General features: G+C 41.2%; 1 protein-coding gene and 1 long non-coding RNA gene across 3 annotated transcripts in view; one reads left to right on the top strand and one right to left on the bottom strand.

Moving 5' to 3' along the window:
- The window catches only part of KLHL7 (kelch like family member 7), a 28,308-nt gene extending 3,642 nt beyond the window's left edge, over positions 1-24,666 (bottom strand). Inside the window, exons 1-9 of one of the 2 annotated variants that reach the window (XM_077304791.1) lie at positions 24,212-24,666; positions 22,457-22,559; positions 21,183-21,276; positions 17,453-17,577; positions 15,330-15,505; positions 14,624-14,798; positions 11,539-11,681; positions 5,037-5,277; positions 507-708 (exon numbers count right to left, since the gene is read on the bottom strand). In XM_077304791.1, the coding sequence (XP_077160906.1) occupies positions 507-708; positions 5,037-5,277; positions 11,539-11,681; positions 14,624-14,798; positions 15,330-15,505; positions 17,453-17,577; positions 21,183-21,276; positions 22,457-22,559; positions 24,212-24,331 (1,379 nt within the window). In that variant the 5' untranslated portion in view covers positions 24,332-24,666. Of the gene's footprint in view, positions 1-506; positions 709-5,036; positions 5,278-11,538; positions 11,682-14,623; positions 14,799-15,329; positions 15,506-17,452; positions 17,578-21,182; positions 21,277-21,915; positions 21,973-22,456; positions 22,560-24,211 lie in introns of those variants that run through there. The other variant, XM_077304792.1, reaches the window with a different exon arrangement.
- LOC143821146 (uncharacterized) lies at positions 17,910-22,537 on the top strand. The gene is made up of 3 exons (XR_013225697.1): positions 17,910-18,191; positions 20,347-20,417; positions 22,406-22,537. It is a non-coding gene; the product is annotated as an uncharacterized LOC143821146 (long non-coding RNA).
- Positions 24,667-25,323: the final 657 nt, after the last annotated feature.

Below are 25,323 nucleotides of genomic sequence, written 5' to 3'. Positions count from 1 at the left end.
CTCTCCCTTCCTTGCAGTAACAAACTGCTAACATAGCCTCTGAGGTGACTTGACCAGGTAGGCAGATGGATGGATCTTTACTCTTTCCTTATCATGCAGAGTGACTGGCTATTGATGTAGTCTGACAGTTTTCAATTATGGTTTGTTTCACTATCACAAGAGAAGTAGAAGAGCCGCTATTTCACTTAAACTGAGCACACTAATAAGCTAATTTTGTGGTGCTTTACATTTTTATTTCATATGAAAATGAAATGGCAGACTTCAGTGAAATCCCTATGTTTTTCTGGGCTGGGTAAAGAAATAGTAAAGGAAACAAAAAACACTTTTTGTGCACAAAGTTAAGCTTAATTTATTTGCAGTTTAACCATGTGAATATATCAAAACAAACATGGGAATAATAACAATAATAACAATAATATAACAATAATAACAATAATAACAAAACAAACATGGGAATAATAATAATAATAAAAACAAACTTCTGGAATAATAAAATCTGTACATACGTTTCTGTTGCTGGATCATAAACTTCACAAGAATTCAAGACTCTTCCAGAAACATTGTTTCCCAAACTTCCTCCACATACGTAAATCAGACCATTTGCTTCTACCATCCCATGACTGCAGCGTTGAGTCAGCATGCTGGGCTTTGTATGCCAGCTTTCTGTTCTCGTGTCATAGCATTCAAACAAATATAAAGCAGAATTCCCTTAAAATAGAAAGATAAGTGATTTCATTTAGACACCCTTTTAAAAATACATCTTAAACAGTAAACCACTGTGTGTCTTACCCTGCTACATTCAGCTGTACTATTTCAAGTATTTCGCAAAGCAGATATACTCACAAAGTGAAAATATTTTAGGCTCCAAAACACAGAAGCATATTTCTTTTGTCTTGTGCAGCTACAATCCTAAAACCTTAATGCCTCTCATGGTGAGAGATAGTTAATTCCTGAACGTTAAATTATTATTAAATGAGTTAGAGGATTAGTTCATTGTACCCTTTTCAAAATATAAATCCCTGCCCCCTCTCGCTATTCAGGATGTGTTGGAGGAGGGACGGTGACATTTAGTACAACCCTAAGAACACTTTCCTGGGAGTAAGCTCCACTGAATATAATTGAGTAGGGTTCAGAGTTGATCAGCTTCAGATTGCTCTCATAGGTACCCATGCCTCCCAGACACTGCCTTCTCTACAGTAGCCTCCTTTAATGTCTGCAGAATAATGCTTGGTGAAAGATGAATTCATATATCATGTAGCTGATTTACAGAAGACTCCTATTACCACCTAAAAGAGAATTGGCTCTGGCTATAATTAAATGAAGAAGTAGTTTGGCCAGAATCATTCTGACTTTGAAAAACAGTTCTGTTTAGATTATGGGGAAGGCTCATAAAAAGATAGAAATTCCAAGTATCTTAGATTGCAGTGTGACTCGGTGGTTAAAAAGGCAAATGGGATTTTGGCCAGTATTAAAAGAAGTATGGTGTCCAGGTCACGCGAAGTGATGCTTTACTCCGCTCTGGTTAGACCTCACTTGGAGTATTGTGTTTAGTTTTGGGCACCACAATTGAAGAAAGATGTAGAGAAACTGGAGCATGTCTAGAGGAGGGTTACAAAGATTGTGAGGGGTTTGAAGACCATGTCGTATGAGAAAAGGTTGAGGGAGTTTGGTCTGTTCAGTCTGGAAAGTCTAAGAGGTGATATGATAATCATCTTCAAATACTTGAAGGTTAGCATGAATAGTGAGATAAAAAAAACTTATGTCCTTGTTGACATACCCTGGACTCAACAAGGACATAGGCTTTTTATCTCACTATTCATGATAACCTTGTTCAACTCTTGTATCCATATTCCTCACAATTTGAAGAAGAGTTAGTTCTTATATGCCGCTTTTCTCTACCTGCTCAAAGCAGCTTACAGTTGCCTTTCCTTTCCTCTCCCCACAACAGACACCCTGTGAGGTGGGTGAGGCTGAAAGAGCCCTGATATTTATTTATTATTTATATTTATTTATTTATCATACTTTTATACCGCCCTCCCCGGAGGCTCAGGGCGGTTTACATTATAACAGAGAACCATACATAAAACAGTCTGTAGAACATGTACACCAATAACCAACAATTGCAACCAAACACAACACAGTATAACAATAAACAATCATAACACAAACAGGTCCAGGGCTTGTTGATGGGATTCTGAGGGGGGTGGCTTATTGATTGAATTCTGAGGGGGGGTGGGGGGAGCAGGGGCCCTTGGTCGCTGTAGATTACATCTGGTCTCGGCCAAATGCCTGGTGGAGGAGCTCCTTTTTGCAGGCCCTGCGGAACTGTTTAAGCTCCGTCAGGGCCCTGATCTCCTCTGGGAGCTCGTTCCACCAGGTAGGGGCCAGAACAGAGAATGCTCTGGCCCTGGTCGAGACCAGACGGACTTCTTTAGGGCCAGGGATCCTTAGCTGATTGGAGGCAGTAGAGCGTAGAGCTCTTTTGGGGGCATAGGCGGGGAGGCGGTCCCTCAGGTACACTGGGCCCTGACCGCGTATGGCCTTGAAGGTAATTACCAGAACCTTTAGTCTGATCCGGAATTCAACTGGTTACCATTGCAGCTGATGGAGAATAGGCCGGATATGGGACCTCCACGGTGTTGCCGTGAGGATCCTGGCTGCTGCATTTTGAACTAGTTGTAGTTTCCGGGTCAGGGCTAAGGGCAGGCCTGCGTAGAGCGAGTTACAAAAGTCCAGTCTAGAGGTGACCGTCGCATGGATCACTGTGGCTAGGTGTTCCGGGGCCAGGTAGGGCGCTAGTAGTTTGGCTTGGCGGAGATGGTAGAATGCCAGCCGCGCTACCTTTGTGATCTGGGCCTCCATTGTCAGGGAGGCGTCCAGAATCACGCCTAGGTTCCTGGCAGAGTGAGCCGTAGAGAGCTGCACGCCATCCAGGGTAGGCAGGCGCGCTTCCTCGCATGGGCCCTTCCTATCTAGCCACAGGACCTCCGTCTTTGAAGGATTGAGCTTCAGACGACTCTGCTTGAGCCATCTCGTCACTGCTTCCAGGCATATCACTGCTCGGTCAGAACAGTTTTATCAGTGCCATGGTGAGCCCAAAGTCACCTAGCTGGCTGCATGTGGGGGAGTGGGGAATCGAACCCGGCATGCCAGATTAGAAGTCCGCACTCCTAACCACTACATCAAACTGGCCACAAATTTATTTCAGATTTATTTCATTTGTGATAATGTGACTGTAAGGTAATGGTAATGGAATGGAATTTTACGTTTAATTCCTTGTTCTTGGGATGAGATAGTTGCAAGCAATCCCCCACAGGAATGTTTCACACTTGTATGTGACAGATGGGGCAAACAGAAAATGGTAGGGTGGGAGCCTTTGATCACTGACAGAGTTTTATCATATGGCTGTATTTGGATGTTTGACATAGTTTACTAATTTAACAGAATTAATTTTTTGCTATATATTCCCACTGTCATGTTGGGAGTTCATAGTCTGAGGAAGAGTGCTTGCACGCAAAAGTTCATGCCTTGAATAAATCTTTGTTGGACTCAAAGGTGCTACTGGACTCTGATTTTATTGTGCTACTTCAGACCCACATGGCTACCCATTTGAATCTATCCAAATAAAGTGTCATCCATTGGAATAAAGCTCACCTAGATTAAAAAAAACAACCTCCTGGTTTCCCTAGCCTAGCCATAATTTATTATGTGACTTGTTGCTGCTTAAGAAAAAATCTTATTGCTTCCTCTTACAGAAATTTGTCTAAGATGGTCTGATTCAGTCTTAGGGAGATAGGCAGGGTGTAAATTATGTTTTTAAAAACCTGTATCTTCCAGAAGGCAGGCCTCAGGCAAAGTAATGTTTGTTGCTCACTAGATTTTTTTCAGTCTTAATTGAGCATTGGGCACTGATTTCCAGAGGGAAAGAGAAGCATTCTGCATGAAATAGAGGTGTTACACCTTTAATTTTAAAACTAATATTTTAAAGTAACATTGACATCTAAAATCTGTATGCCTTGCCAAAGAACAGCGAGGCACACTTGCTTTCAACGTTAGCTGCCTTCACTATTTATTTATTTAGATTTCTATACTTACAACTGGAGGCCAACTGTAACATATTTATTTTGAAGATTGTAACATTTATTTTGAACTTTACAAAGTTCAAAGGGACTAATTGCCAAGTAGACATAAGACTGCAGCTTTAAAGGCTGGGAGTACTTATGCTTAGGACAGACTGGGATTATTTGCATATTGGACAATGAAATTCATTCCCTGACTCAACTGGTAGAATCAATGCCAAGATCACCTGGACTTCATTCCAAAAATCTTCTCTCTTTCAAGTAGACATCAACTCTTTATAGAGTCAAGACCTTGGACACCGAAAGCATTGGTTAATAACGGATTTGAATAAATCTGGCAGGATGCATCTGAGACTACTGGCTGACAGATGGGGATTCAAGCTAAATTCATTTGAGACTATGCTGGCTGAGAGCGGAATTCAAGCTTAAACTAGCATTGACATTTATCATAGTTTGAGGATGGACTTTTATGATTATACCACTGATAAAGTTGGCCTGCCCCTAGCAACCAAATTAATCAGACTACACTATAGAACTATCAGCTGTGCACAGGGCGTAAGCAATTTTACTGACAGGTTAAACCACTACTGACTAGCACTTTTGGCATGTGCAATAAGTTAAATCCAAAGTATTCAATGCTATAATATCTACTACAGTACATATGCAATCCTATACAATTCAGCATGTTTTTACCTCTAGTCTATTGAATCAAGCAGCACAGCAGTTACACTAGAGACCAAAATATAGGTCTGATGCCTTACCCATAATCACATATATGTCTGTATGAATCTTTTGCAACAGATCTTTAAGATACACACTAATAAAAATAAAGACTTCCAATCCATTTAATGCCATTTTATTTAAATATAAAGGAACATTCAATACTAAGTAATGTTAGATGTTGTATGGGGCTATCAACTGGAATGTCCCACCACTAGAGCCATGAGAGAGCCTTACCTACTTCTGAACCACCAGATGTATAAATTTTACCCTCTGCTGCACATGCTGCAAGGCTATCACGAGGTGTAGGAGGCCCCAGTTTGGAATACCAGCTATCTTTCACAACGTTGTAACAGTCCATTCGTTTTATAGGAAAAAGCTGGGAACCACCCAAAATATAAACTACATTGTCCCAAAAGACACATGCTGCATCCCTCCGCTTTTCAAAGGGACATCGGATGTCTGTCCAGCTGTAATCCTGTATGAGGAGAGGAAAAGGTACTTTAGGCACAGAATTTGGAATTCTTTACAAAGATTTTGACAGTCCATTTACACAATCTTATTTAAAAACTTGGAGAGGCTTGATACAATTAATGAAAGCCCACTAGAGAGGGCAAGCTCCCTTTTGATATGGGCTGGGTTTGAACAGACATTTCCGCACGTGTAAAATGTAGCTGGACAGCCTCCAAATGTTGGTGGCATATTCAGGCCCCTCTACATGACGTCACCAACATCCTGAGGCTGTCCAGTAGGTGGCTTGCAATTTCACCATATTTAAATCTAGAAAACTGGATTTTACCACCCTATAATGCGCAAACCATTGGTGAACAAGCAGGAAAAAGACTGTATGGAGGAAACATGCAATAGTCTCAGCAGCTTTGTCCCGCCCTCCCCTCTTCATTTCCTGCTTTGAATAATTTTTATTTTTTTTAATGGCGTGGTCCATGTTGCAGCAGGACTGCAAACCAACATTTTTCAAGGTGAAATAAAATAATCTTTCATGTGTCCACGGTCTTCTTGGGATCAGGCAGGCAAAACACAGCCCTGTTTCTGTTTTCTGGAGGTGGGAAATGAGCTGGGAAAGGGGGGCAAGTGGGTGATTTAGCAGCTTTCTCCTGATAATTCAGCCATGTGTACACTTTGTTTTTAAGACCACCATTAGCACAAAATGCCTTTTGGGGCTTCAGTTACCTGTTCAGCCTTCTCACAACTGTGGCAGGCAAAACCAGTCTCGTTTGCATCTGCTAGAGGTGGAAAATGAGCTGGAAAGTGGTGGGGGGGAGATGGGTTATCTGGTTGCCTTCTCCCGCTCATTCAGTCATATGTGTGCTTTGTTTGTAAGCCTACGATTAGCACAAAATGTCTTTTGGGGCTCCAGGAACAATGTGCAGCATCTCAGAAACCCACCCAGACAGAAATAAAGTGGGGAAAAAAATACAAATCCCCAAAGGGGATACAAATACAAATACCCAAATGCTGTATCGTTCCAGCATTTCTCCATAGGCTATTAAAAATTCATCTGTTATGGCATTACTGAATAGCAACGCAAAAGTGCATTTAAAAAAAATCGGGGCTGGGGGAGAAAGTTTCAGTCCATGAGAGAAGTGCTGTATTGTGTTTGGTGGCTTGTTGTGATTGACAAGCCAAGGAATGGAGGGAGAAGTTCGCCTTGCTTCCCCTTGCAGCCTCATCAGGAAGCAAAAAGCCTCGAGGGGCAGAGGGAAACCGCAGGAGTGGTCTCCCCATGAGGAGGGCTGCAAACACAAGATTTACCATCCCACGTTTGCCAGCAGGAAGCCACTTGCATTTTAGCCCTCCATGTGGAAATGCCCCGAATATTTTGAGACAACATTAACTAATTGCAACAAGAGTCTTTGGGTGAATCTGCTGCAAAGTGGCTACCTTGGAATAAGACAAAACACACCAAGGATATTATCAAATCTGTTTTGTTTAAGACTGCCAAGATAATAGTCTGTTTTTTCTGATTGGAGCAAGATCCATGTTGCAATTACCTATTTTGTATTCATTTTCTGGGTATTACTACCTTTCTGAGGTGGTTCCAAGATAATTTGACAGCTATTTAGAATATAAGCAGTAATGGTGGCTATCGTGTAAGTTATATTTGTGCCAAGTATAAAAATTATTTAGCCAGGTAATAATGAAGGGCTTAAACTGAAAGTGTCATTTGCTATGTCAATTTTGGGGTTCATCCTAGAGGGAGATTGGGAGTTCCAACTCAGCCTCCTCCCCGTTTTTCATTTGCCTTGTTCCTTTAGTGTGCCCCAGCTCCATTTGAAGTGCTGCTCTAGTTTGTGTTATGTTAATGTTACCTATAGCCTTGGAAGAGTTGTAAAGCATCCCAAGTATCTGGGGAAGCACAGCTGGGAAGGTATCTGGGAGACTGCCAGTCTCCTAGTTTTGCACCTCTGCTGATTGAACGGTTGATTCTGTGAGAACCAACCTTCACATGTTCTGTGGGGAGGCGGGGCCTGACTGGATAAAACACCGCTTCTTCCTTGCTCTGTGCGCTTCCTGAAGAAGATGCTTGCTCTGTTGAATTCCTCATTAAAGACTGACTTTGCTATGGGCTACCTGTCGTGGTCTCTGCTTTGTCGTGGTTGGTGGTCACCATCCGAACTGCGTTCCTAGTATCCTGACAGTTTGGCAAAGACTATTCTTCTCCCTGTCAACTGTCGTAACTCTGCTCACCTCCTGACCATGGCAGCGGCAGAAGAAGGGGGCTTGGGAGATTCACCTAACTTCACCAGAAAGGGCAAGATCTCTCAGTAGCCTGAGGATCAGAAACAAGAACTAGAACTGGAGTACAAGGAGTGTCTGGGGTTGCTGACCTCAGAAGAGTCATCCCCTTCCCAAGGGAATGGTCAGATCGTGCTGGTGGTTTGCCCGGCAATATGATCATGGCACGGCTCCCCAACCAGAAGCAACTCAGCGCTGCTTGACTGTGGCTTGATCACCCTCCAGGGAGTGCATTTCCTCCATTAGGCCTGGGCCACGTGGGGGGCACCAGGAGACTGGACTACCGGCACCAAAATCCCAACTTGCATCCTGGTGGGTGAGAAATGAACTCTCCGTGAGCCACGGGCAGAAGTCAGCACCACCAAAGTGACGGTGTCTCAACCGGCTTCAGGTCAGTCAGGCTCGTTGGCTACCATGGGAATGGACCCAACCTACCTTCAGTGCCAATGCAGGTCCCCATTCGCATGGTCTACATGGATGCCCAGAAAGAGAAGGAAATAGCAGGGGATACGAGCAAGGTCCTGCCGGGTGATTTCCACCCTGAGTTTCCAAAGCAGTTTCGCTGATGGGAGAATGGCTCCCTCCCACACACAGCAACTGGTACAGCACCCTATGGTGCAAGGTTACGGCACCCTGGGGGCCCAAGTTTAACATGCCGCTAGTTGTTATGTATGCATCTCTGGTACAGGCGCCTTCCATAGGCCCACAATTTTCTGGCTTGGGCTACAGGATAGGGACTGCACCACCTGCCCCCACCACTCAGCCGATGCCGGGCTACTACTCACAGGCACCACACCCATGGTCTCGCAGTTCCCAGGTTATGGTCCAGGAAATGGTATAGTGGCAGGGCAAAAGTTCCATGACAAGTACAATGGGTCACTGGACAAGCTGTCTTATTTCCTGGTACAAATGGAGGGCTTTATGCTGGACTGGGGGGCCACCTTCTGCACCGAGACTGATGCATTCTGCACCCTCAAGGCAAACTTTGAGAGGGAGCCTGGTGAATGGTGAGCTAACCTACATGAGTTGCAGGGATGGGAACTGACAAGTGTCCTAGTTTCTCATCTCTGCTGATCAAACAGTCAATTCTGTGAGAATCAACTTTCCCGTGTTTTGGTGGGGGGGCAGGGGACTTACTAGATAAAATCCCGCTTCTCCCTTGTACCTTGTCTTTGCCAATAACCTTGCTCTGTGTGCTTCCTGAAGATGCTTGCTCTGTTGTAATCCGCTTTGTAGCGGCTGCCATCTGATCTGCATTCTTAGGCTCCTGACAGAAAGAATATGCCTTTGGCTTGCGCATTGGTTTTCTGTTTAAAGTGCAAGAGACTTAACAGGTTAGATTTGGGGTTGAAATGCTGAGTTAGCTTTCCCCAAACCAAGCCCTAATTTGGACTTACTTCTAGTTAGGGATATTATCATGCTGACAATGGTATATAACAAAGAAATGTTAGCAGCAGTTAGTTTTATTACTGTAGATTTAAGGTTTCTGCTGGTCAAACCACTAAAGATTACTGTTCTCGTTCTTCTTACCTTCCCTTGTGCATTATTGTTTTGATTTTGTAAGTTCAAGGGCAGGCTAGGGGGTCTTTTTTAAGACCAGGTTTATGCTTTGAATTTTAATTGATCCAAGCCACTTTGGGAAGGCAAGTTTTGTCTGAGAAGTGATACAAATAAACAATATAAATAATAAATGGCGATAGGTAACATGGGCCCACTTGAGAAACTATTCCCTCCATGATCCACCCTCACAGGAGTTGAATTGATCTTTTTAAAAAACAGGAACAGAAAAATTGTCAAAAACAAATGCATCGTACGCTAAAAAGAGGAGGAATAATACAAAAGGAAGATCGAAGCCCTTAACAACCATTATTAGGTAAAGCAGAACTGGCAAAAACTTGTTGCCATGACAACCACAAGCTCATTTTCTATGCCACAAATTATATATAAGCTATCTACGACAGTTAAAACTAGTAAACTACAAATGGTGCTGCCAAAAACACCTGCAGTAATATTGGCGGAGGAAGAAAATGTTATCTCACATGCACACAGACACCTATGCAGCTGGATTCCCAGCAGATGGCAGAACTGGCTGAGCAAGCCTAGTAAAAGCATGAGAGATTAACACAATCCACCAAGAAACTGCATTGCACTCACTGACAACCAGGTAGCTACAAATGGTAGTCAAAAGCAGTATCAGCTTAGAGCAGGGGTAGTCAAACTGCGGCCCTCCAGATGCCCATGGACTACAATTCCCAGGAGCCCCTGCCAGCATTTGCTGGCAGGCGCTCCTGGGAATTGTAGTCCATGGATATCTGGAGGGCCGCAGTTTGACTACCCCTGGCTTAGAGCAAAGGGGAAGTACAGAATAAAAACATGGATGCCTCAGGACAGTTATGATGAACTGTCTGTGAATCCGTTGCTGGATCGGAAACTGGGATATGTGCAACAAAACATGCATTTTGATGCCTTCTCTCATTCTGTACAACAAGGCTTTCAAAGGAATAGCATCTGAGCAGGCAGTCAAGCGTACGTCTCTATCATATCGAGGTGCAATCACCAGATATACAAATCATTTTAAGTAACAGTTTGAAAAATAGTATGGGGGATTATCTGCTATATTAAAAAAAAATCCCACCAGGCATAACCAAGCCCTTGGTGCACTTAAGGTATTTCCTGGATTCTAGTGGTCTGCAACTCCAATATAACCTTCTCCACAACACAAAACTCCCTCCAATTTTCCAACCTAACCAATTATGGGAAAGTTCTTGAAAAAAAGCTTATAAAAAGGGTAATACACAAAGCAAATCTAAATGTCTAGAAGACTAAAAGCTGATTTTTTTGGACCCTGCTTTTTACTACTTGAAGTAGTCTCAAAGCAGCTTACAATTGCCCACCGTTCCTCTCTCTACAACAGACACCCTGTGAAGCAGGTGAGGCTGAGAGAGCTCTATGAGAATTGTGACTGGTCCAAGATCATGCAGCTGGCTACACATGGAGGAAGAGTGGTGAATCAAACCCAGTTCTCCAGATTAGAGGCCACCATTCTAAACCACTATACCAAGCTGTCTCCCACAATTCCATGGATGCTAACATTAGCTTTCAGATTAAGTATGCACAAGAACCAACATTATAAATGTATCAGAAAGTGCTTAGTTATTAATTACGTAGTTACTAAGATATTCTTCTTATACTTTCCCTAAAATATTAACATCATTCTTTAAATTTAGTAATGTTGAATGATCACATGTAGAGATCCTAGGATCTCTCGTGCAAGGGTCTCTACCAAATGTAAAGCTTCTAGCCATTTCACAGGAGGACTGGATTCTGACCTCTTCACATCAAGGAGACAGTGCCTTGAGCCAAGGATTTGTTCAGCAATCAGGGAGCCAGTCCATAACTAAAAGGAGTACTGGTGGGGGGGGGGGCACACTCGGGCTCAATGGATGTGCTTCTTTAAACTTCTCCCATCTCCTTTCCATGGTGCATTTTCATATGACCCCAATCTATTCCTTTAATCTTCATTATTTCTGGATTTTAATTTATAACAACTGTATAAGAACACACTTCTGTTCTTAGCAGTGAGAAAAACCCATATGTACACATAAGCAGAACTGAAGTGGCTGCAGACACCTCAAAATAACCCCACATTCCAGAAAGTTTCCTAATGCAATCTTGACATTCCTCATTAGCTTCCAATTCCTCTTCCATTTAACACAATTATTTTCATTTGTTTTGTGTGATATCACAAGTGCAATAACAAACTACAACTAATGACATAGGTGCCCCAGTTGTTTTACCAATTTGGATTTATAGCCAATGTTGTCTCAAGGGTGCAAGGTAAGTACAGAAACTTCTGTAAAATAAAAAGGATCAAAGAGCAAAGGAATCATGACACACACAACGTCTCAAACTACAGTAGGAGGAGATGGTGAATTAAAAAACCCAAACATCATCCACTCAAATTCTGAAATATAAGAATTACCTTTGGATTAAAATATCGACATGACTGTGGCTGTGATCCTCCAAACAAGGCAATGCGGTAATCATGTTTTTTTCTTCGCGGGCGGGTGCCATCCACTAGTTCTTCTCTGTCCTCTGGAGAAAGCAGATGGTATCTCATTCCACCTAAACCAAACAGAACACGCTGGCTGATTTTATGTCACTGAAAGGAAATCTGCTTCATACAGAAGGTTCATGTTACTTTCAGGAGATAAGCAAAAAGTACTTAGTTCAAAATTTCTCTATATACAATCTCTGTCAAATCAGAAAAACTGACAGTAAACAATGTTTTCTTAATTTGCAAAACTAGGTTTTTCTAATGAAGGATTTATCGTTTAATCCTAAACAGACTTCAGTGGCTTCAGAAGGGTTTAATTCTGTTTAGGACTGCAATGTTCATTATACTGTTACTTACACAAACAGGGAATTATCTTTAGAGTTACATAAACTGGTTGCAATGAAATAAAGCTCTAAAATTATGGAAATACTGAATCTATGTCAACCAAATACTTCTGACATCCAACATGGTTTGGTAAGAGCTAAATACACCCAATCTATAGCAAGTGGAACCTAAAATGGTTGATTTGAGATTAGGTCAATTCAGCAATTCAACCTGAGCTTTTCATAAAGTGTATTTAACATTTCATCATTTACATTTCATAGGAATCAATTCATATGAGGGAACAAATGCAGTTCCCTCCACATATAAGCATTTTCCTTACCATAAAGAGGAAAAACATCTAAAGTTTTTGCCCAGTAGGTTTTAATTTGCTTACACTTCAGCTATAGCCTCAGTTTGTATTAAAGTCACAGATGGTAGCGCGTAGGTTTACTATTCTTAAATAGCTGAGAGAAATGTCATTACGGAGGCTACTGCAACATGGAGAGATTTTACTAATTCTGGTCTAAACCTGAGAACTAAAACATCTGAGCTACTTTTAAAGATGCACTAATTATTTCAGTTATAAATAATTCCAGGGGAGTGGGTTATGTAACAAATTAATATGGTATCCTCTGGGTAAACTCCCTCTGCTATCGTATGATGTGCTTGCAGCCATGAAGCTTGTTGTCATAAACACCATATATGGGATTAGGGCCTGCAGCTTTGCTGCCCACTACTCCCTATCAGTAAAAATTAGGAATTCTACTCTCCCCCCCCCCGCATGTCACGAAGGAAAGGGGGCATGAGAACAGCAAGGAAATTCTTCTTTTTGTGGAGCTCCCAATGCTAAGGAAGCAGTCCAGCTTCCATTATACTCCTCATAATTCTTCTTGCTCTAACACAATGGATGGGGAAACACTATTATTCAGGCTGGCTTCTGCCTTCCTAACAGATTCAGAAAAAACTGTGGAGACCAACAGCCATAAAGGAAGAGGGAAAATAATGAGCCATGAGCAGAAATCATTTGCTGCAGAAATCTATACCTTTTTGCATTCAAGTAAGTCCCTCTAGTTTCCACTGAGCCAATGCCTAAGAAACATTTTTACACTAGGGCTAAGCCACACATTATTTCTGTTACTGGAATTCAAGAGATCGTTTTTGATTCTAAAAACAGTCACAGGGAGGCCAGATATTGATCAGGATAACAGTACTGGACTGGTCCATACTAGGACCTTCCATCAGTGCTCATCAGAATTAATGTTTAGAGTTCCAGTCATATAACTACAACATGACATGTAGTCTGGCTTCTAGGTGGCTTTCCTATGCAAACTTACATGGGAATGTCCATGGACATTCGTGGAAACATGCATAGCACTGGGCTGTCTGCTGCCTTACAGAAAGGGAGGAACAACAAGCAATTCCTCCATACTGTATTTCCATATTGTTCCAGCAGTACTATATGGCTCCATAATGGAAGCTGGAGGGGGAGGGGACTCAAAGTCAAAAAGGTGGGTTGCAGATTGAAGGAACTGCAAAATTTCTAAATTCAGGGCCACCCATCAGCTTTAATTCAGGTTAACTTTCCAGCAGAACCACCATAGAATTTAAAATTGATTTTCATCTGTATTTACATCTATTGTATGGAGTAGAGGTCTGGGGATAGAAGGAAAACATCATACTTAGGCTAGAATCTGTTCAAAATACATTGTTAAGGCGAATTCTAGCCCTACCTAGGGGAACTCCGGCTGTTTTGATGAGGGCAGAAATGGGTCTACCTTCTCTTAGTGCCCGAGTACATTTTGCAATTCTAAAATTGTGGAAAAACCTTAGGTTAGCCAACTCAAACAAATTTAGTCATCAGTCCTTTAATAGAATGTTATTAAAGCATCCAGCACAGCATAGCCTTATTAATAACCTTCTTGCACGCCCGATGACCTCCTAAATCCATCAGCTAATAACTCTCACCTTAGAGACTAGATTTTCAAAAGTGATGCCCAACTAGACAGAATGCAAATTTTGAAAATTAAGTCAGCAACATGGTTCAAGTGTTTTAAATAAGACCACCGTAGATCCTCTTATCTAATTAAGATTACTAACCACAGTCTCAGAGCAGCTTTTACATCACTCTGATTTGAAACGATGCGCACAGAGGTATTGGCTGGCCGTTTCAGCTGTACGCCAAAAAAACAGCATTTTTGTATTTGTGGTGCACAAGCACTGGAGGATTTGCCCCATCACATATTTGACTGATTACTTTACGCTCAACCCAGGGCCAAATTTCTCAATGAGATCTTAAGGGGCTCTAGCCTTCCCTCTGTTGCTGAAAAGACAATCTATCTTTTATCTGACCAGGTTGATAAAGTAACACATAAAACCGCTGTTTTTACATTGGCTGCAGGGAAAATAAGGGCCAACATTACCGTTAAGGCAGGCTCTTAATACTCTTGCACTCTGTAGTCATGCATGCTGTTTCAGATTTTTGGTCTTAAATTTTATATTTTTATACAGTTCTTGTTATTCTATTTTACTGTTTATACATTTGTATTTTATATTTTGTGAAGGCCTATGGCTATATACAAATAAATGTATCACTATTCACTACATGATAAAATGCTTTGCAGTAGATAAATAATAATAAGAAAAAGTATACAGAATGTTGAAAGCACACCTTAAAAGATAAACTTACTGATAACCATTTTAAGGCACTCAGGATTGTCCTGGATAAGTGGTTCAGCCTGTACAGTTTTACTGAGAAAATTCTTCGAAATTAAAGGAAACCTGACTTTAGCAAGAATATCAACCATGTATGGCTGGCGGTTTGGCTCATCATATTTCAGCCATCTGACTGCAGCATCATAAACCTGGATAGGGGGCAAAAAAATCTAATTATACACACACACATAGGAATCTAAAGCCATCAGACATGAAAGCAAGGTGTAAATAAATGAGCAATTCCCAATTACTCACAAGATGCCTTACTTTTGTCTCCACCTGCCAGTCAAGAGAGACCATTCAGTTTATATCCTGCTGTCTCGCAAGCTCAAAATGGCTTACAGAACCTTTCGCAAATGCAATACTCTTGTTCCACAAATGGCTCATAATCTAGGAAATTGCAGTTTGGAGAACATGGCAAATAACAAATCAAGTCAGGCCTAAGCACCTACCATGTTGTACATAACCAGGCCCCAAGCCATCAAAAAGACAGCATTTTCTGTAGGCAGCCTCCTGATAAATGGTCAATCATTGAAAAGTCGATGTAGAACAAGCTGAAAACAGAGCTGTCCCAAGGGGAAGTGATGATATTCCAGAGCACAACAACCCTTATTTTAATTACTGCATTCGTTAACAAAAAAAATTAAATATTAGATAAACAAATAATTAAACCCTCTTACCTGATCTTCTGCTCTTACAGTCAATGTGTCTTGGTTCAGGAGATGTGTCACACGTTTAACATCCAGCTGAAGAAATTCATCAGTCTTGTACACTTCAGTGAAGTGCTGATGGATGAAGTCATCTGCAGTTGCTTTCAATTCTGGGCAGTCAAGACATTCTGCTAATACACTTATACCTAAAGAAAAATGGGTCAACACATTATATAACATGTTTAAGTCTGCGAACATAAGGAAAATATTTAATATACAAAAATTATTAGTCATGGACAAATTGGCAAAAAGAAAGACCAATACTGCATTAGGTGGCAGCTGTGCCCGGGGCTGACTGCTAGCTCCACCCTCTACTTGGTGGGCCTTTGTGCCATAAAAGGCTCTTGCTTGCCAGAAGCGCAAGTCTTTAGCACGTGCTGAAGGGTGAGACATGTCTTAGCAGTAGTATGTGTGAAAAGGATCCGGGGTTCTTAGTATACCATAAAGTGAACATGAGTCAGTAGTGTGACTTGATGGCTAAAAAGGCAAACAGGATTTGGGGCTGTATTAAAAGAAGTATGGTGTCCAGATCCCACAAGGAGATGTTACCACTTTACTTTGCTCAGGTAAGACCTCATTTGGAGCACTATGTTCAGTTTTGGGCACCACAACTGAAGAAAGATGTAGAGAAACTGGAGCATGTCCAGAGGAGAGCTATGAAGATGGTGAGTCGTTTGCAGACAGTTGTATGAGGAGGGAACTTGGTACACTTAGCCTGGAGAGAAGACGACTAAGATGTGACCTGATAACAATCCTAAAATAATTGAAGGGCTGCCATATAGAAGATGTTGCAGAGTTGTTGTCTGTTGCCCCAGAGGGTCAGACCAGAACTAATGGGTAGGAGGGGATATGTCAGTGTTTCTCTCTTGTGGCCCTTACTTGCATGCCCAGGGAACTGCTCATCACCACTGTGGGGTAGTAGGTGAATTTCCTCTAGGCCAGGTTGGATTCTGGAGAGTTTTGGTGGGGGGCTCACTGGGGCATGAAGTTGGGGTGACTGTGGGTGGACAGGTAGTTGTGAGCTCCTGCATTGTGCAGGGGGTTGGACTATGATAGTCGAGGTCAATTCCAACTGTCTAATTCTATTATTCTAATACTTTTTTCTTGCTAATTTCCATGATTTTCCGACATTTTCCTTCCAACTCTACGATTCTATGTTATTGATAAGATGCATAAGATGCTGTTCAAATATGATACAGAAGAAGAATCTATGAAAAAATGCATGATAAATGGGCAAAGAAATGTTCAATATGATATATTCATGGAACAATGGGAAAATATACAAAGGGTCTCAAATGACTGAAATGACTAAAGTTACTGCCTGAATTAAAGAAGAGACAACTGAAGTAATTTTAGATAGCTGGATGCAAATATGCAAATGATGCAATTAAAATTAAATTATGGTTTTGGTTTTGTGGACTAAGAAGGGGAAATATGAAAATATAGAAAAATATTTTTTACTTTGTTGCTAAAAGATTGGTAGCCTCTATTTCTTTCTCTCTGTTTTGTCTATATATTCTACCTATGTTGTATCTTAAAATCTCTGGATAAAAGTGTATTTTAAAAAGAGCCAACATTGCATAAACACATGGCCCTGTCTTATCTATTGAAGTACCACCTACTCTAACTAGCAGCAGCTCTCCAGGTTGTCAGGAGGTAGAGGACTTTCACATGACCTGCAGAAAACCTCCATCTGATCCTTTTACATTTACCTGGCAGTTTTAGATATTGAGGAATGAAAGAACTGTTGTGATACACCGGCCACTACAGTGGAGACAATATCGTCTCCTAAATATGCTAGTAAACACTTAGTCCTAAAAATGTACATGTTAAATGGCAGTCAGGTTCTTTAGGTGAAAAAAAAACAAGTTACTCCCTGTTTAACTTAAGGACAATTCAGATAGCACTGCATATGTCTGCATGAAATTAGAAAGTTCTCAAATCCTCAAGAATTTGGCATTAAATCTCTAATTAGCAAGAACGTCCTGCAACCTAACAACAGTCAAAAACATTAATTACAAGCTGTGGTTTCCTTGGAAAATGTAAACTGCTTCTTCAAAGAACATGTCTATCATAAAATTAAGTCACCTTACCAAGACAATTTGAAGCATCAACTTGCTCTTTTAAAAAATCCACACACATTTTTTTCACAGGTTCAATCTGATACTGATTTGCTGCATCTAGCAATGACTGGACATTGTTGCTGTTTACAGAAATTCTGAAAAATGTAACATCACAATTGAAGACTTTCAATAAGAGCTGGAAACAAACATATACGTACTTCTACCAAATGATATTAACTGCATTCCAACCAGATCTATATTATGTTTATTATACAGGCATATAACAGAGAGCCACAAAAAGAAAAGGAGTAGCCAACTATCTCATCATATTCCTTGTCCAGTTAAACCACTGATTCTCAAGTCATGGGGCCAGATGAGATTAGCCAAATATTTTTACGCCAAATTATGGTTGTCAGTGTCCTCATTAGGCGGTCAATATCCCCCTGCAAGGCAAAAAGCCCTCAAGACTCATCTAAAGGGGGCCATTGCTACTGCGGGGGAGGAATGCTGACAGGGACCTGGCTGATGGGAGAGAACTCCCAGCCATGGCATTCTCTAGGCAATGTGTATGTTGGCATGGCAACACGGGCGTGGCTGAGCTAGGTGTCAGTTAAACGGATGGCGTGACATTGCTCGGCCTCTTTTCCCCCTCAGGCCGCCCAAAGATCCAAAACCCACCCTCCCTCCCTGCTTATGAACTGTTGGACTAATAGTTAGATGTTGGATTGTATTATTGTTTAATTGTTACAGCTGGCGGAAGTATAGCATGGTAAGGATCAATTTTGAGGTGGCCAAGCTTGTGATGTCACAGAACAGCTGGACAGGCTCATCAACCCCACAGATCATTATCCCTTCCTTCTCATCCATATAGGAACAAATTATACTGCCCAGAACAGCATGGAACGTATTAAGAAAGACACTGTGGATCTGGGGAAATAGGTAAAGGACTTGGTAGCGCAGGTTGTGTTTTTATCAGTTCTTCCTGTAAGTGGCTGTGGCTTAGGAACAGAGAGAAAAATCATGCAAGTAAATGACTGGCTACGTCACTGGTGTCATTGGGAAAGGTTTGGATTTCTGGATCATGGTCAATATGAGGGGCTACTATCAGAAGATGGTTTACACCTCACAAGGGATGGAAAAAGTATTTTTGGGAGAACCCTTGCACACCTGGTGAGGAGGGCTTTAAACTAAATCCAAAGGGGGAGCGAGAATGTAGTGTGATGGCTAGAACTGAAGATGAGAAGATTGCAAATCTACAGGGAATGGCACATAAGCATGAAACTACTAATTTATAAGGAAGTTCAAAAACCAAAACCATGAGGAAAAGGATGGATTACAATGTCTCTACACTAATGCACAGAGTATGAGAAACAAGCAGGAGGAACTAGTAGTCCTAATGGAGGAAGGGGACTATGACCTAATAGGAATCACAGAACCCTGGTGGGATAATACGCACAACTGAAATACTATAAATGAGGGGCACAATCTATTCAAAAGGGACAGACAAGTAAAGAAGGAGGGAGCAATATATGTTAAGAATCTTTATACTTGTGAAGAAATATATGTACCTGAGCATGAAAGTTCAGTTGAGTGTATTTGGGTAAATATAAAAGGAGTAGGAAATGAGAATGGTATTATTGTGGGTGTCTGCTATAGACCACCAACCCAGTCAGAGGACTTGGATGAGATACTCCTAAGCCAAATTACACAATTCTCAAAGAGGGGGGAAATAGCAGTCATAGGTGGCTTTAATTACCCAGATATCTGTTGGAAGACCAACTCTGCTGAAAATACAAACTTCATTGATTTCTTAACTTGTCTTGCCAGCAACTTCATTTCCCAAAAAGTAGAGAGGGGAACTAGGGGGTCTGCTATTTCAACTTGATTCTCATCAATAGGGAAGAACTAGTAGATGAGGTGCAAGTAGTGAGCACACTTGGTAGTAGCGACCATGTGATTTTGGAATTTTCAGTTCTGGGAAAGAAAAAACCTTTATGTAGTCAGACATATAGAATGGACTTCAGGAAAGCAGATTTTAACAGACTTAAAGGTATGTTGGGTAGAGTCCTGTGGTTAGAAAGACTTAAAGAGATGGGAGTCCAAGAGGGCTGGGAAGTTTCTTAAGAGTGAAATACTGAAGGCTCAATCACAAACAATTCCCTTAAAAAGAAAATATGGAAGGAGCCTAAGGAAGCCAAGGTGGCTCCATAAGCAGTTGTCAAATGGTTTTATGAATAAAAAAGTAATTTAGGAAATGAAAGGAAGACCTTATTATCAAGGACGATTATAAACAAATAACCAATGATAGTAGGGAGAGTGTTAGAAAAGCTAAATCTCAATATGAGCTAAGGCTAGCAAGAAGTGCTAAGAAGTGCTCGCTCCCAGAACATCAGTGTGCTCTGCTCCTGGACCTTTGCACTGTTGCACTGTTTGCACTGTTATAATTATCTGTTATTAGTATTAATGTTACGGTTCTTTACATGTTATGGATTGTTTCTTGTATTGTTTCTTTTATGTAAACTGCCCTGAGCCTCTGGGGAGGGTGGTATATAAATAAAATAAATAAATAAATACCAAAAAAAGGGTTCTTTAGTTATATTTCAAGTAAGAAAAAAGAGTAGAGACTCTGTAGAACCACTGCAAGGACAAAAAAGTGAAATTATAACAGATGAAGAGAGGGCTGAACTTAACTGCTATTTTTCCTCCTCTTGTGAGGGAAATAGTGCTCAATGTGGCAAAAATGTATCACAACAGATTGGAATGGTGGCCTAGGATCATTGTAGGGTCAGTCCATAAAGACCTAGTTTCTTTTAATTAAACAAAATCTTCTGGGCCAGATGAATTGCATCCAAGGGTACTAAAAGAACTTGCAAATGTAATCTCTGAACCTCTGCCCATTCTTTTTGACACTTCTTGGAGAACAGGTGAGGTGCCAGATGATTGGAGGCGGATGAATGTTGTCCTCATCTTCAAGAAGGGAAAAAGGAGGATCCAGGTAACTACCGACCCGTCACCTTGATATCTGTAGCTGGCAATATTTTGGAACAAATCATCAAACAGTTGGTACTTGAGCAGCTGGAACAGAGAGCTGTGATTTCTAAGACTCAGCACAGGTTTCGCAAAAACAAGTCATGAGTGAAAAGTGGAGTGCCCCAGGATCTGTCCTGGGACCTCTGTTCTTTAATTTATTTATAAATTATTTGAATAAGGGGTTAGGGGGAGTACTTATTAAATTTACAGAAAATATACTAAACTGGGAGTGGTAGCAAACACAACAGAAGACAGAATTAGAATACAGGATGATCTTGATAGGCTTGAGAAGTGGGCTCAACTGAATAAAATGAAATTCAAGAGGGACAAATGTAAAGTTCTGCATTTAGGTAGGCTCTGATCAGAAAATAAGATTCAGATGCACTAAATAATGTTACTTATGATGTTTCCTAATTGTACTGGCATACAAAGAATGGAACTATATATTTTCATGAACATATTCAGTGTCATCCAACCTAATTCAAAGACTTTCTGCATCAGCAAACATATACTCAGATTATAAAAGGTAATCCACATATTCCAGAATAAATTGTAGGCAGTTACATTGTTGCTAACATGTGATAACAGCATGCCTGGTTTTAAGAACTAGGATGAATAAAACATTAAAATAGCATCATCTCTCTCAAAAATTTAAATTCTTTGATTTATTCCTTTATGGGTTTCATATGCAGCTATCAATCATTTATTTAGAAGAGTTATATAAAACTACCTTGCAGTATATGCAAACTCCACAAGCTGTTCGATAATATCTGGCTCTGCATCTTTTAATTCCACTTCAAATGACTTTGATTCAATCATATTTGCTGTAATTAGAACAGAAATACTCTCATTTCATTCTGATAGTTTTTAACTCTTATACAAAATAAATTTTGAGGTGAAATTTCAGCTTTCCACTGAAAGTTGTTTAAGGAATAACAAGGTGAATTGTCAGAAGTTGGGGTCAGAAGGGGCAAAAGAATTCAGATTAGACAAGGCCTCATCTAATGGTCCATGCACTAAAAATATGTTTTTAATCATGTCAAAAGCTTTGCCTAAAGAAAGACAACTATATCAAAAATAGAAGAGAACAAACTGCTATTTTAAAATATCTGTAACATTCAATTTCACTAAATATGTTTTCAAGATTTAAATACTTTTTACTGTACTTTTACTTTTGTTCCGCCCACCTAAATGTATGTTAAGTTTTTATATCACAGGATATTTACAATACAGCTTTATCCACTCACAACATATACAATAGCTTGTACTTTTAGCAGCAATTTCAACTTGATGAAGGAAAGAAAACTGTACAGTACTGCTAGAAAAAATGCCCCCTTCCATGTCAAATCTCAGAGGCTAAGAAGGATTGGCCCTGGTTAATATTTGGACAGAAGCCAACCAAGGATACCCAGGGTTACTACAGAGAGGCAGGTGATGACAAACCACCTCTGAAAGTCTCTTGCCTTGAAACTCCATGGATAGCCATCAGTCACTTGCAACTTCACAGCATTTTCCAACCCCTAAATGACATCAGAAATATGAACTTAATTTACAGTTGCACACATCAGTGTCTGCCTTACATTTTCATGTGAAATTTTTAAAAGCAGAAACTCCCCTTCTCTTTAGTCTATTTTTAATGACATCTAAAGGTGAAAAGGTGAAACAAAAAGATGTTACTTCTATGGAAGCAGTTAGCTATGGGGACAATTTTGCACTGACTCTACAGCTTAGACATTTCCTAAGTCACATATAGGAAATTCAATAGACCCCATCTCAGACAATACTTCCTTGCATGGTGCTGCATTTAGGCTTTTAAAAATATCTTTTATCTGTGTGCTGGTACAACAACACAGATAGAAGAGAGAAAAAAATAGCATGGAGAACAATGGTACAAGGCTGGAGAACTTTTACTTATTTTAGACTATACCGACTATTCCCTTCTTTGTGGGCCAGGCCAGTACACAGAATGGAGAGGTTTTCAAAATTGAACTGGAGAAAGCTTACTGGTAAACATCAAGTTAAAGAAGTGACTGGCAGATGCAAGTACAACACGATGAGCTGGAATCTTCCTTTCCTGGACCATGAGAATGACATCACAAAGAGTTTTCTAACAGGAATAAAAACATAAAAGTTTGGGCATTAACAACATTTCAGCTGTTCACAGTGGTCTGTAGAAATTATAATAGCCTTTGCAGCAAGTAAAGGAAATTCATTTCTAGCATTGCCAAAGAACAAATATGCATGTAATCTGTACTGTACTTTCAACACCCATCCCCTCTTGTGAGCTTCCAACAGAATAAGGTAGGGGGAAATATTTAGAATTAGGAGGGGGAATTCTTCAACATTTCAGGGAGAAGATCTGCTTAACAAAATGCTTTTTAAAATGAATATAGTGAGGTTTTTCCTTCAATACACACAGATAACTTTCAGTTAGATAATAATCTTTGTACTATGATGGTAGCTGCTACCAAAACAACATTGTTAAAGATCTGCACTGAAGGCCTCCTGAACTAAAGGTCCACCTGGTTCCAGTCACTTTCTCAAAATACTTGGCAAGAGGCAAGAAAGGTGTTGGGACCTCTTCTCTATCACTATTAAACTAGTTTATAATTAACAATATTATTTTACTTCAACTGCAGAAATGATAATTTGATTACAAAGTTAGTTCACAGTTTATGTAGTGTTTTGATTATTCCAACATATATTTGTTCGTTTTTTTTTTAAACTCACACAGCAACAATACAAATTACAACAGAATTAGAAAAATGACCTGATTCCAGAACTTTAACAGTAAGGAAAAGAGCACTGGGAAAATATCACACCTCTTACAAATGATGGTGCTTTCTATACATTGACCCATAACATTGAGATGTGTTCTGCTGGATCACATGAGTAGTTCAACTAGTCCAACATCCTGTTTCACACAGCGGCTGACCTAAAGGGCCAATAAACAGCTCACAGAAGCCTTCTAGCACAGACATTTTCAAGTTTCCTTTAGTCATTTATGCACCTTTCCCTCATGTGTCTGTTTCACTCCTTTTTGAAGCAATCTATGCTAGTGGCCACCACTACATCCTTTGACAATGAATTAAATTAAATCTTCAATTCATCATACTCTATGAAATGGGTGAAACTCACCAAACCATTCCAGATCTTATATAGCCAACTTTTTTTTTCTTCCTAATACTGTGAAGGGGAACTCCCTCTATGACAGCCTATCAGTATTAGTCATGGCTACTGAGAACAAGCTGAAATTACACAAGGGCACCATGAAGAACAGATGCTGAAGTGGCATTTCTGTACTCTTGGAATCATTCACACAAAGACAATACACCACACATAACATAAATTAGCTACACTTAAGGTGCCTTGCACAACACGTAACATAAATATGCTAGCAGAGTAGGAATTCCTCCTCCTAATGTATCCTTATCAGGATGGCAACTCCTGAAAATTAATCTAGCACAGAGCTAAATAGGCTGGATTACCACATACCCGGTACGAAAAAGAGGTTCTCCCACAATCCCACTGGACATACTACAGGCTCCCCACGTCAATTCCCACTCTATTGAAAATGCACGGTGACAAAACTGTCCAACCGTACGAGGTTGCTGAAAATGACAAGCTAGTTTAGTAGACACCACTCCATGCTCATCTAGGAACGTTCCCACAGGACATTAAAGAAAGAGACCCTACGAAAAGGTTTCTCCTTTATTTAAGTCTACGCTTTGCTTTCGGCTCCCCCTCTCTCGGTCTTACTTGTTTCCTCATAGTGTTCATGACTCCCATGAAGCTGGCCAATAATTTGGCTTCTTCCCGAGCCGCGAGTTTTTTTTCGGTTTTCTTCTTGCAGCTTTTTTCCGACGCCGAGGCCGCCATGCTTCCCTCGCCCTCCTCTCGCGGCTAAAGAAACCGGGGCTTCTCAAGAGCCGACGCAAGGAAGGACATACACGGCACGGAGCGGGGGCGGCTGCGAACCCCCGGCAGAAGCCACAAGAACGCCTTCCCTCGCTCCGAGGGGCGCCTGAGCCCCACAAAGACTGGCAGGCCGCGAGAACTGCCCCCACCCCTCACGACAGGCGCCAGCAACCAATCAGAACACAGCTCGCCGCCTCGCACACCTGGAGGCGGCTCGCGACATCGCCCACCAACACAACGGCGCGCCTTCTGTCAAGAGTGCCGAGCGCCTGGAGGAGGGGGCGAGGCGGGGATGTAAACAAAGAACTCAGCCGGTACGCGCGCGCACTGGCGTCACGGCGCAGGCTGCGTGCCCATAACAAAAAAAGAAGCGAGGGAGAGGGCACGGGGAGAGCGCGCATGCACAGCTGGTAGATTTTGTGTTTGATGGCATTCCTGCGGGGCAGTAGTCGTGTAACCCTATGCAGGACGAAAGAAGAAGGGGACGACAGAGAATGAGGTGGCTGGATGGAGTCACTGAAGCAGCTGGTGCAAATTTAAATGGACTCCGGGGAATGGTAGAGGACAGGAAGGCCTGGAGGATCATTGTCCATGGGGTCGCGATGGGTCGGACACGACTTCGCACCTAACAACAACAAATGCAGGATCGTGCTAGTGAGGCTAAACTCAAAAGGGCAATTCTAAAAAGGGACGCCTTTGCCCTAAACCCACTTCAGAAGAAGAGTTGGTTCTTATATGCCAAGATGGTATATCCCACGGCTGCATGTGTGGATAGTGGATTCAGACCCAGCTCATCAGATTAGAAGTCCGCACTCCTAACTACACCAAACTGGCTCTCAACGGAGTCAGAACGCCGTAACTCTACTTAGGCTATCACGAGTAACCCAATTCTAAGTTATTTGGTCCTAGTAAGTATGCTCATCACCAGATTCCAAATACTTGGGAGATGAGAG

This window comes from Paroedura picta, chromosome 11 (assembly GCF_049243985.1).
Source record: "Paroedura picta isolate Pp20150507F chromosome 11, Ppicta_v3.0, whole genome shotgun sequence".
In the NCBI taxonomy this organism is placed as follows: Eukaryota; Metazoa; Chordata; class Lepidosauria; order Squamata; family Gekkonidae; genus Paroedura; species Paroedura picta.
Note: the sequence above shows the minus strand (reverse complement) of the source record. Positions and strands in the feature narration are given on the sequence as shown.